The 12,701-nt window shown below is 34.7% G+C and overlaps 2 protein-coding genes across 2 annotated transcripts; one reads left to right on the top strand and one right to left on the bottom strand.

The window, feature by feature from the left end:
• The first annotated feature begins 4,688 nt into the window (after positions 1-4,688).
• On the top strand, positions 4,689-6,970 carry LOC130635687 (uncharacterized). Its single transcript, XM_057445106.1, has 3 exons — positions 4,689-4,868; positions 5,813-6,067; positions 6,242-6,970. The coding sequence occupies exons 1-3, from the start codon at positions 4,742-4,744 to the stop codon at positions 6,862-6,864; spliced, it is 1,005 nt and encodes a 334-aa protein (XP_057301089.1). The 5' UTR covers positions 4,689-4,741; the 3' UTR covers positions 6,865-6,970.
• An 801-nt stretch (positions 6,971-7,771) lies between these two features.
• LOC130635688 (dnaJ homolog subfamily C member 12-like) lies at positions 7,772-11,872 on the bottom strand. Its single transcript, XM_057445107.1, has 3 exons — positions 11,449-11,872; positions 9,262-9,431; positions 7,772-9,096 (listed from the first exon to the last, which is right to left on the bottom strand). Exons 1-3 carry the CDS (start codon positions 11,622-11,624, stop codon positions 8,933-8,935), a joined length of 510 nt encoding a protein of 169 aa, XP_057301090.1. The 5' UTR covers positions 11,625-11,872; the 3' UTR covers positions 7,772-8,932.
• Positions 11,873-12,701: the final 829 nt, after the last annotated feature.

Genomic DNA, 12,701 nt, shown 5'->3' with positions numbered 1-12,701 from the left:
TATAGCTTTTTCGAAGAAAAAGGTGAAAGTCTGTTTTCGTTGAAATCTTTCAATTTCTTTCTAACAAAGTTGTAATACTTTATGTTCCCTCTTTAAAATATCTTCGCTGCACGTGCATTCTACATTACACATTCAAATTAGTTTTTTTCTTACATCTTGTATTATATAAAGATAAAAATTCTTATTATTTCTGTAGTTATAACAGAGTTTTGTAAAATTTTTATAAAGATAGATTTTGTAGTATAACCTTTGCTTTTTTAACTGTTGCATAAAATACACACGCATGGCAGGGAGCGAGGCTGCGAGAGGGGATAAGGTTTGTGTGGGCGTAAAGCGTGAGAGGGTGACTAAACAGGTCATAACGTACCAGTTTCGGGAATAGACTTTTATGACTAGGATGGACAAGAAAGGATGTTCGTTTTTCCATATTTGATATTTCAAACATCATTTTGATTTTTCAACATTTAATTCTTTCAAGAAACAAGAAACTCTGGAATTATCGTTTGTAACAAATCACTTATTAGACAACCTCGACCCGAGGACTTGTGAGACTTTATTTTTTAACGGAACCATAAAAAACATACAAACCGTGGGACGAGGTAGCTTATCAGACAGACAGGTGTAAATCCCTTTTACCAGAAAAGTGTCCTGGAACGAGTTTCCACCACCTGGTAACAACCAACCATAGAAATTCTGGAATTCATAAAGACCGTATAATTTGGTTTGTGTTTGATAAAAAATCATATTGAGGGTCTTATATCTTGCCGAAATTTAATTTATTACTTTCGAAAATGTGTTGGTGATGGCAATTTACTAAAAATCCTGGAAAAGGCATAAAGTTTATCTCAAAATGTGTAGCCACCCTGTCCCTAAAAGCCTAGATGAAGTCCTAGAGCTCCGCGAGTGACGTTAATATGCGTGCTTCCTGTCCCTAAAATTTTGAAGAACAGGAACCTTTCTTTTCTGAAAAACACGGCAACAACAACAAAATATTTTGAGGTGATATTTATTCTTGCATTAACTTCTTTTTCTCAAACTCGACATCTTCATCTGATGACGTGACAGAAGGATCATCTGCCAGAGAATAGCTTTTCAGCGGTTTATATTTTTTCCAGAAGACTAAAATGATGACCAAACCAAGAAGTGCAATCACCAATGGAACTGTAACAACAACAGCTACGACTGCATGCGACATTCCATTCTCTTTTAAAGATAACTTCAGCGTGACTACTCCGCCATATTCGATATTAAAACGAGGCTTTGTTAAGTGCAATCCACAGAAATATTCGCCAACGTCTTTATTTGACAGCGACGTCAGCACTAAACTGCGTTGTCGGAATTTAGCATCATTTGTAGCGACAGGATCTGTTGTGCGACGTAACAAATCTCGATCGTCTGTTGGTTTATCAGAGTTGACCACTCCTTGAACGTATGCGACCAAAAAACTAGAGCCTGTAGAAAACGGAAATGTATGTACGAGTTTCAAGTAATGAATTTAATAACAACCTAATAATTAGAGTCAAGAATTTTTCCATATGTCAATACAGCAAAAGATAGCAACAAACTTTTCTTTAGGCCTATCTGATTTTCAACAGTGCCTCGCTTTCTCACAGCACTTTGGGATCAAGTTTAAAAATCATAAGAATGAGCAAAATTGTGTTGTCGATTAAAACATACTCGTTATATTCTATTTAATAACTTATTAATTGCTAAATTTTTTAAAGTGTTATACCATTTACGGTTACAAGAGTCCACCTCCTCGCCCGTTTAACTGCCTACGAATTTCTCAATATTTTTTCGCCCAACTAATGATTTAGAAGTCCTTGATTGTATTTCTCTCTTTGATAAAAAAAAATCAACAGGTCCTTTCAGCATTCCGTACCAAGTCCTTCTTCCTACTAAAAAACTCCTCGCAGTTCCAATTGCTAAATTAATCAATCTTTCCTTTTCAACTGGTATTTATCCATCTTCTCTTAAAATTGCAAAAGTTATCCCTGTTTACAAAAAAGGCTCAAATGTCGAACTTTGCAACTATCGGCCCATATCTTTACTTTCAAACATTGACAAAATTTTCGAAAAGCTTATTTTCAATCGTTTATATAATTTTTTTTCTATGAACAATACTATCTTTCCAGATCAGTTTGGCTTCAGGAAAAAATTTTCTACCTCACACGCCTTACTAAACATTACTCAAAAGATTATGGAAGCTATTGACAATGGTCTTCTTGTTTGTGGTGTCTTCATTGACCTACAAAAAGCTTTCGACACTGTCGACCATGAAATTTTAATTAAAAAACTTTATCACTATGGTATTCGTGGGGTTCCTTTAAATTTGCTGCGCTCTTTCCTAACCAACAGAGAACAATTTGTGTTTATCAATAATTCGTCATCTTCACATAAACCTATTCGTCATGGTGTTCCTCAGGGCTCTGTTCTTGGTCCACTTTTATTTCTACTCTATATTAATGATCTTCATACTGCAATTAAACATTCCATGGTCCACCTCTTTGCAGATGATACCAACCTGCTAAATATTAGTAAGTCCGCTAAACAACTAAATAAACATCTTAACTTGGATCTCAAATTCCTTTGTCAATGGCTCAATGCAAATAAAATCTCATTAAATAAATCTAAAACTGAACTTGTTATTTTTAAAACTCCGTTAAAACCAATTTTATTTAATTTTAAATTTCTAATCAATGGAACTAAAATCGTTCCTAGTGATACTGTCAAATACCTTGGTATAACTCTTGACTCAAACCTCTCCTGGAAATCTCAAATTAATATCACCATCTCCAACCTCAAAAAATCTAATGGAGCACTTGCCAAAGCTCGTCATTTTGTTCCAAAATGTGTTCTTCGTCAAATTTATTTTGCTATTTTCTACTCCCAAATACAATATTGCTCCTTGGTATGGGGCCAAAAATCTTCTCTTACCCGTCGAATAGAAATTTTACAAAACCATGCTATCCGTATCATCTCTTTTAGTACTTTCAATGCTTCTCCTACCCCACTATACGGGAACCTTAACTTAATTAAATTCTCTGACATGATCTGTATACAAAATATAATTTTCCTATTGAACCTTTATTATAAAACTCTTCCTATTAGCCTCATCAATACTTTCGCAATCGACTTCGCCCATTCCCACCACACCCGTGCTGCTGACAAAGGCTTTTTGAATCTACCTCTTGTTCATTCAACTGCGTTTGGTAAAAAGTCTGTTAAGTTCTTTGCAATAAACTCATGGAACCGTCTTCAAAATTCCTTACCCTTTAAAATCTTGAGTAAAAATACCTCTGAGCTAAAAATTTTTTTACATAGTCACTTTATTAACACATATAAAATCTAATTACAATTTTATTTTATTTCACCCAGTCCAAATTCCTTTTTCCTGCTTGAAGGTTTGTTTTAAGCAGCTTCCAGACATTTCATGCTATTTTTGACTTTGACTCTGTGATATCCTCGTCTGAATGTTCGTCTTGTCCCTGTGTTGTCCTGTGGCGTCGTCCTACCTGTTGTTCTCCCAGGTAGCTAGCACGTTATTTAAGCACATAAAGTGCTTTGTGCTAGTTATCCCTTTATTAGGTAAATGTTCAATATATTTTTCATATTATATATTTTCATTGTAAACTCCTATCATGTTCCTTACCCCCCTTCCTCTAAGTTTGATTAGGATACACATAAATACATGATACTTCACTGCATTTCTATTTCTACTACTTATATTGAAACTAGGAAAGAACATTCTGCATCACGTCTAGGAGGATTTTTTTATCCCTCCAAATTGCATTTTAGGTGCCAGAGAAAAAAATTATAAACGTCTATTAATGACTCGTTTGATATTAAACAAGCTTGTTTTTGATAATAAATTTTACAACATGATGATTTTGTAGGCAAAAGATACGCAAAATTATGAAATAAATTAAAAAAAAACGAAACGACTCACCATCAACGTCTATAGCAAGCGGGAAAACTCTTCCATCATTATTTCTATATCCGCAAAAGAATTCTCCAAACTCCTGTTCGTCTTCTGAAAATTCATACACCCAGCCGAGTTTAACGGATGAGCCTGGTGTGAAATATACTTCAGAGCTTGTCTTTTTGTCCAACTCGATCACATTAGACAAGTCAACAGCGCATGGAAGCAACAGAAGTATGGTTGGCAAGAAAACTATTTGAAAAGCCATTTCAGTCACCTTAACACATCCATATCATCTCAGCGCTATAACATTGTCGTTGTTTCCTTTCAAAATTGGTATTTAACGTCATTTAAATTTGCCGACATCAAACCTTACACATGCTACTCAGCGGAATAAAATTACGAAAAAAATACGAAATTAAAAGATACACAATGAAGTTTAATCACAGAAATAAAGAAACCTATATAAAATTACTTGTTGTCTATTTTATTTTATATACCTTCCTTATGTGTAACCAACAGAGAAAGCTTTCCTTGAACTACAGTTGAGAAAATTTCCCATTACTATACCATAAAACATTTGACGTCAAATATTCCTTACGTGTAACCAATGGAGAAAAGCTTTCCTTGAACCACAGTTAAGCATTTTTCCAGTACTATAACAAAACAACATTTGACGTCAAATATTGCTCACTGAATCATTCACAATGTAACCAACTAGTTGTTGTGATGAAGAAGATAACATTATGTTTAATTTGCATAATTTGTTCATTTTCGCACTTGTGTAGTACGTACAAAATAATAGAAAGAATATCTCGCATGAACAATGCGAATGTTAAAGCCTCCACAGGTGATACTGTTGTACTCGGTTGGCAATTTGATTTAAATGCTGACATTAGGAAAGAAACGTTAGAGATATTTTATTGTGGATACAAGGACAAAATCGGTAAGGAAACATTTTTTAACAGTATATCGTTTTTTAGTTTGAGGCTATCAAACGTATTTTAATCTGGGATAAAAAAAACCAGAAAGTTTGTGGAAAGGTACTTTATTTTTTTAACTACAATTATCTTTTCAGTCCAACGAATGTGTGACTCACGATATAAAAATTACGGCCGTAGATGCTAAATGGCGCTCATGTTATTACGTTGACGAATAGAGGACTGAGACATGAAAGTGTTTCAAAGGGTAGCTGAATTAGGATTACATTTCCTCTATTGACACCTGAGTCAATTAAATTTGAATAGTGTATGAGTAATTTAATGTTGGAATCCAGTATAATGAGAACAGTATTACTATGACTACTATTACTTGATTTAATGTAAACCACTATGAAAAAATATCTTGTACTTATTTTCAATGTCAAAAGTTTATTTGTTTCCTGTCAGGGTCCTCGACTTTGCTTTTAAGAAATTGTTTTCCCCACTTAGATATCTTGATTAAATATTTCTCTTGTTACTACCACTCCTAGTTTAGATAGATAGATGTGCATATTTTACATGGCTAGCCTCACAAATATAGAGGGATATACCCTGTCCATTTTTTTTAGGAGGGACCATGGCTTAGATGGAGAGTCCTAGAGTATTTAATGCTCATTTTGAGCTACGCAGACCCAATTAGGGCCCGCTTTCTACTACTAGACAACTCCCAGCAACATCCAACGGCCCACACAGTGCGCCATCTCCCCAATTTATGGCTTAGGTTAACCCGGGGCTATGGTAACATTCTCTCGCCTATGTTGAATCCCCTTCAAGAGGAATCGAACCCCGGTCTCCCGTACAGAGTACGAGAGCTATAACCACTAATCTACGGCGCCACCTAGTTTAGTGGAATCGTTTCAAAGTTAGAATCTTCTACAAAAAGACCAAATCAATTTATTTTACATTTCAGATGGTCATTTAAAACCACTTGTATACACCAGCACTGGAGATGATTTCTTGTCTTTAAATCTTCATACTGTCCCACCACATTTTGGTTTGAAAGTTGATCAGGAGAACACATATATCGAGCATGTCCATGCTCACAAAAATCTACTAAGAAATGCATTTTACATGACGATTAAAAACATAGACGCTGATTTTGATCACCTGGACATATTGTGCGTGTTGAATTACAAAACGCCATTTGCAAAAGATACAGCGCAAGGTAAATAAAGAGAAGAACTTAAAATATAAAACAAATGAAAAATGTTTAATTTTTTTTGGTACTATTAACAAAAACATTAATCTCTATCAAAATATAAAAAGTATCATCAATGCTGATTTACATTTCGCATTGTACTTTATGTCTAATATTTTCTTACTGTTATCTCTTGCTCAGGTGGAGTTTATACGATCCAAGTCAAGAGAAAAGCAACTGCAGAGAATAGGGAGAAATTATCTAAAGTTCGATTTGGTCAAACATTTTTTGGTGCTGTAATTTTTGTGATTTTGTTGTCTGTACTGGCATGGGTGGGGGCTATTAAATGGAAACAAAGAGAGAAAGGATACAAACCTGTTCCTACAACAGATTCAATTGATAAAAATAAAGGCAAAGAGAAACAAAGAAAATTAACAAGGCCACCAACGCCTGTAAAACCACTACACAATTCTAAGACAGCCTATGCAAATAACGAAGGACCATCATCTCGCCCATCACGACCTTCACAACCTCCCGCACGTCCACCGCAACCAAAGATCGACGTGGGTAAAGAAGGCAAACCAATCCGTCCGCGGCAACCAGCATTACCAATAAGTAATAATTCTGGTATCAAACAAGCCTTAGCTGCTAAACCACTGCGTCCACCCAGACCTGTTCCACATACATCGGCTACGAACCAACCTATTCCAAAACCAAGGCCGAGAGTACAACCATCTCAGAACAATAACGATCAGAATAAGACAAGCAAAGGCGCGATTGGTCTGGTTAAACGTCCAGTACCTGCACCGCGACCAAAAAAGTAGTAGGTAATGTTGATGCGACGGAAGGGATTGGTACAGCTTAAAATCCAAAATAATTGTAATGAATTTGTTAGTTAAAAGAAATTTATTAAATGTTTTGTTGCTGATAGATTTTAATGCTCCTCTTTCTTCGATTCTCAAAGTTTTTCCAACATTGTTAGGCGTTATCGGTAAAAAGGTCGGCGAAAAAAAAAGTCGTTAAAAAATTTAAATCGGTGAAAATATTAGTCACCTGCAAAAAATTATTCGATTTTTACTGAATAATAGAAACGTTTACAGCACTTTTTCGCCTGTCTGTACTGGTAGCTACCATTTTGATAGACAGACAGACGGCGGGCATTGTAATATGGATAAAATAATGCAGAGGAATTTAGTAACAAGTGCATCCAATATATTTGATGTATATTTGTACAAACAGAAATATCAAAAAAGTTAGTAAAGTCGGCAAAAATGGTTAGCTGCTAAAAACATCGCTAAAACGTTTTGGTCAGTAATAAGGTTCCTTAAGGAATTAATCTTCACAAGATGGCAAATCCTAATAATTGACGAGAAATAAAGTTGACGTACTTCGTAGAAAAAGAATTTAATGACATTTTATGTAGGAGACAAAATGCTGATGAAGTTGGAATTTAATAGCTCTTGGTAAATCAGAAGAATAAAATAGTGTAAATATCAAAGGAATTAATTTTCGGAATTGCCCAAATCGCAGGTTTCCAAATTTTCACGGGAACTTATTGTTGCAAAATTGAAAAAAACTCGCGAGATTCGCGAATATTTATTTCCGCGAGTAAATAACACAATCACCAACTTTCAATATTAACACAATTTCAAAAGCACGCTAACATTTTACCAAACAACCAAATAAATCCACAGTCGACTTTTACTCGACGCTTCATCAGTTAAAAAAATGTTAAAGTTACGTTGTATTACTCCTAAATACATATATACAATTGCCAAATAAATAATATAAAAAAAACGTTACCTTTTTTGTACCAAGAGTCTGTACCGAGGCTCCCATAAAAAAACGTCCAAAAAATCTGAAGTCTATAAACAACATTCTTTTTTTTTCATTAACCACATTACGGGTTTATCCCCATGTCTTATGGCTTTTATCTCTTTGAAAAAAATGTTTCAATGTCGTTTATCATCAGCTTTCTGTCATAATGATTTTTACTTCCAGCTTCATATCAAAATTTCAACAATATCTGTACCTTGCCATTGTTATCACTTAACATCTAGGAAATAATTTCTGAGCACTACAGGATAGTTAATTTGATTCTTCAATATATTCCTCGGGGCGGCTAATTCTCCGACATCGGTCTTGGGACGACTAATTCCTCGATATATGCCTCGGGACGGCTAATTCTCCGATATTGCCTCGGGACGGCTAATTCTGCGATATATGCCTCGGAACGGCTAAAAGAATTAAGTATTTAATGTTACCCAAAACGTGTTTCTTAACTATCAGTGAAGGTCGACAAACTCATAATTTATTGCATCAATATTTCGTCTTCTAGCATTAGGTGCCACCCATACAAATTTCGTCTTTCGGCTTTAGCAATTCATAACAGGACATCCGGGCAGTGCCTCCAATGTTAACGTGCCTTTTTGCAGTTGAATGTTAGATACGGGAAAAACATCATATTTATTGCGACGAATCCTTGTTCTTTATAAAGAAATTACACAGTGCCCCCGAGCGTACCACTCACTGCTGACATCGGCCCAGCCTGAAGGCTCGAACTAGCAGTTCGCGATATAACCTGTTCCATATCAAACAAAATCTAATCTATCATATACTATTTATAAAATACCGAATGATGCTACCGAGTTCGTTTAAGTGGTTAGGGTGCTGTTGTTAAAATACAATTTACAGCTTTCACTCACTTTATGTACAGTTTCTGATAAAACACTAATGTAACACAACAATGTTTCCATTAAAAAGTTTCCCGCCTTTTCTAAGCGCGTAACGTCTTTCAAAACAAACATGGCAAGAGGGTGAAATTTACAGAAACTTTTGCCTCCTTGCATTAATTACATATTTACAATACAAATGATAAATGTATATACACAATTATAACTGGTATTTTCTAAACTTATTCCGCCCACTAGTGTTATCAAATTGATGTCTTTTAAAATTCCTTTGAACGTTAGCCGTCGAAACATCTGTGTTCTCATTATGTGTTGTTTTCGTTGATTTCTGATTTGATGCACTCGTCAAATCATCTTTTTTATCAGCTGAAAAACAAACAGAAGCTTAACAACACCAATTGCATGTACGAAAAACACCAATTCGCTTCCAAGTTGAAGATTTCTTACACTACAGTCGAAAAACGTCTACAAAAGCCTAACAAGATGAGACATTGAAATGATAGGGAAATATGAAAACAAAAAATGAAATACCACTTTCAATTGCAAGCTCTTTTTTCTTTCTTCCCCAGTGCATTGATACATGGGACTGTTCACTCATTTTGTTCCAACTTTCAAAAGGGATACACAACCCAGAATGCAGCCATGTATCATATTGTTTACGAGATTCCTCAGATTTTAAGACTTCATAAGCATGTTGTAATCTAAAGTGAATTACATCATTAGGTATATAAAGACCTAACAAAAACCTAATAGTCCATTTCTTTAATCCCAGTTGTCGTCATAGATTTTATTGCAAGTGGAGTGATTTAAATGTTAGACTCCCAATATGACTTTCTTCGACAATATGAGTTCAAATGTGAGAATTTCAGAATAATGTCATGATAACACAAAACCAGCTATAAATTAAAATTAGCAACTTTGATGAGGTCCAAAATATACAGCCAAATCCGCTATAATGAACATATGTCTAACATGACCAGTAACTGCTACTTTCATCCTCTGGACAACATAATACCTGTGTAAAAACAACAATATTTTTCTTTTCAACAAATGTGTGAATTTGTTCTCAAAAAAAAAATTATTTTTTAATTTTGTCTTGTTTCCTCAAAAAAATATTTTTAAAGGAAAACTAACAAAAAAAATTAACATATGTTTTTTGAAATAAAAACATTTTTACATGTTACGAAAATAACATGGGATAAATTTTTTTAAAACTTTTCATTTTTTGTGCAAAGATTGTGTTCCCCACAAAAACCAATAATTACATTAACAGTTGCTGCCATTATCGAACAAAAGCCAACTTGGTTCATACATATTTTGTTGATTTGCCATGTCACACGGCGTACACACCTCCACAGGATTCACTCACGTCTTCGTCTTCTCAGAGAGATTTAAGTTTAATAAGAGGTTCGAGTGTTGAAGAAGACAAGCTAAATTCCAGTAGAACAACATTCTCATAGAAAAAAAGAATTTAGCAACAAGACATGTTTTTGTTTTTTTTGCTTTCATTTTTAAAGCAAGCGAATTAAATAGAGCATTTGTTGACTTTCAACTTTTAATCAGACTCAAACATTTATATTATACAGTTTGCATAACTTGAAGATGACAGTGACAAAAATTTCTATTGAGTGAGATAGTACGGTACAATCAGTTTGGACAAATTGTTTCATTAGTATTGTGTGAATTATAACAGCAATTCATAATTGAGTCTTCAATACTATGATATGGTAACAGGAAGTGCCTTGTACGGCCACTTACAAATCGATTTTAGAACTAAAGCTAATGTCTATCCTGGACCCAACCCTCTCAAAGATGTCAGACTCCAAAACATTGATGTATTTACCATTTTTGTAGAATTTTTTAACATGTAACTTTTACCTCCCAATATTGTCTGAAATATCATTTTGGGTATTTTGGAATCTTTAATCTCTTTTCAAAACACCGAATTTCTAGCAAAGTCCAATCGAAAGCTTTCTTCCAGTTTTCATGGCATTTTTAGTAACACCCTCATTCGTAAAAAATTACTTTGTATTTTACAATGAAAGTCACATGTCACATTTTATTTCTTATTGCTCCACAACATACAATGCAATTTATTCCTCATCAGCAAAACTATATTTCATGCCAGCCATTTATAATTTGTTTTGTGATTGTACACCCCATACACAGACAATGCAAAATTTAGAGAGAAGAAAAGTAGAAAAATTTTGCAAGTTCAGATTAGCAACAACTAGCTAGCTTGGATAAAACCATGTCAGCAAAAAATTGCCAACAAAATTTAAGAAATTTTTGGACATGTCAGCCTTTGCCAAGTGCTGAAGTGGATTAGAAAGACCTATATACCAAATTTTAACTGACTTTTATCTGGGTAAACGAGATTCCATGCGAAATGAATTTCTGGCACATACAACATAGAAAGCTTTAACTAGCTAATTCATTTGTAATGTCAAGTTTTTTAAGAAAATATTTGAGCCTTTATAGTAACAACATTTTAAAACCAGCAAAACCAGACCAGGAAAGCCTATCCATCCCCAAGACGTCAGTTGACGTCTTTCATTCTTAAATTGAATGTTGTGAGTATTACCTACGAAGAAAATAAGAGCAATGGTAAAAAATCTTAATCGTCATCTTAACGAAATCTTAATGCCTGGTGTCATCCAAAAGTTAAAAATCTCAACCAGGATTCGTGAATAAATTTGATTATAGTTAACTTTTTACTTTTCAAAATCTTTTTCATTAGTCACATCATCATTATCGTTGCTATTTTTATCGGGATGACACTTTTTCGCCAAGATTCGAAACTCTGTGGTTATTTGAGCCAAAGTCGATGTTTCTGTACATCCAAGTACATCATAATAGCTTTCTTTTCTTTCGTATTTTTCTATTAAATCCATCTCTGAAAGAACTGTGCTAAAACTTTTCAAAACAAGAAAATAAAATCAACCATTTTGTTTTGTTTTTTCGAAAGTGAAAGCATAAATTCCGGCAATCCAGAAGTCGGCCGTCCCGGGGTCAGAAAAGATACAAGTTGCCCTGACGAGGTTGTGAAAAACCCTGTGGAAAAACCTACGGGCCAGTCCTTCCTTGAATTACACGCTATTGTGTGCTCGTTGCACTACACTTTAAAGATAAGATTCGTGACTAAATTTCCATCAATTAGTTGGACTCACAAAAAAATAGCTTTAATGTATGCTAGTATATAGTTGCAACTACTTGCCGCCCTTGTTTACCATGATACGACAGTTGTTCTTTCAAAGCTGATACATATGCACCCCTTATTTTCCAAAGCGATGATTAGCCCCAACACCAACCTTGACCCCAGGGCTGGTTCTCTTTTATAAACCCTGGGGTCGAGGTTGCACCAACACGCGAAGTGCACAATGAAAGGATACGCAGTGCGTTTTATCTGATCACGTGTGCACTTCCTACCTCCGCAAGCTTCTATGCTAGGTTTAAATTAAAGGATAAATCGAGTATTTACGTATGATGATTGATTCAGATTTTATTTTCCAAATCTTCTGCGTAAGCATGAGGGTGCCCTGCCCTCCCTACCCTTCTCTATGCCTTTTCGGCTTAGCAGGTACACTCGGCCAGTCTGTTAAATCTATATATGGAACAGATATATTATGGACACTGTGAACTCTTTGACCTGCTAAAATAGTAAGGAGACAAGCAAGCTTGATGTTAATATCCTTAAAGGATAAATCTTTGTTAGGACTAAGAGACTTTAAATAAGTCAAAAGAACATTTGTATCCCATATTAAAGAGTATTTGGGGGTACTTGGTCTTATATTAAGAACTCCTTTTATAAAACGGCTTATCAATGGATGCTCTGAAAGAGAACTGTAGCCACTGATTGAAACAACTGAAGCAATAGCACTTCTAGTTGTACATAAAACACTATATCCAGAACCACCTTTGAATAATTCAGTAAGGTGTATTAACACATCTTTCACATTTGGATGATAGGG

Source organism: Hydractinia symbiolongicarpus, chromosome 3 (assembly GCF_029227915.1).
Source record: "Hydractinia symbiolongicarpus strain clone_291-10 chromosome 3, HSymV2.1, whole genome shotgun sequence".
NCBI lineage: Eukaryota > Metazoa > Cnidaria > Hydrozoa > Anthoathecata > Hydractiniidae > Hydractinia > Hydractinia symbiolongicarpus.
Note: the sequence above shows the minus strand (reverse complement) of the source record. Positions and strands in the feature narration are given on the sequence as shown.

What these genes read in the sequence shown, in the direction of transcription:
- LOC130635687 (XM_057445106.1), top strand. Translation starts at nt 4,742, where the DNA reads ATGAACAATGCGAATGTTAAAGCCTCCACAGGTGATACTGTTGTACTC. An exon ending in TGGATACAAGGACAAAATCG is followed by an intron (nt 4,869 to 5,812) that starts GTAAGGAAACAT and finishes TTTACATTTCAG; the next exon opens with ATGGTCATTTAAAACCACTT. An exon ending in TGCAAAAGATACAGCGCAAG is followed by an intron (nt 6,068 to 6,241) that starts GTAAATAAAGAG and finishes TCTCTTGCTCAG; the next exon opens with GTGGAGTTTATACGATCCAA.
- LOC130635688 (XM_057445107.1), bottom strand. Translation starts at nt 11,624, where the DNA reads ATGGATTTAATAGAAAAATACGAAAGAAAAGAAAGCTATTATGATGTA. An exon ending in AATGAAAAAGATTTTGAAAA is followed by an intron (nt 9,432 to 11,448) that starts GTAAAAAGTTAA and finishes AATTCACTTTAG; the next exon opens with ATTACAACATGCTTATGAAG. An exon ending in AGAGCTTGCAATTGAAAGTG is followed by an intron (nt 9,097 to 9,261) that starts GTATTTCATTTT and finishes TTTGTTTTTCAG; the next exon opens with CTGATAAAAAAGATGATTTG.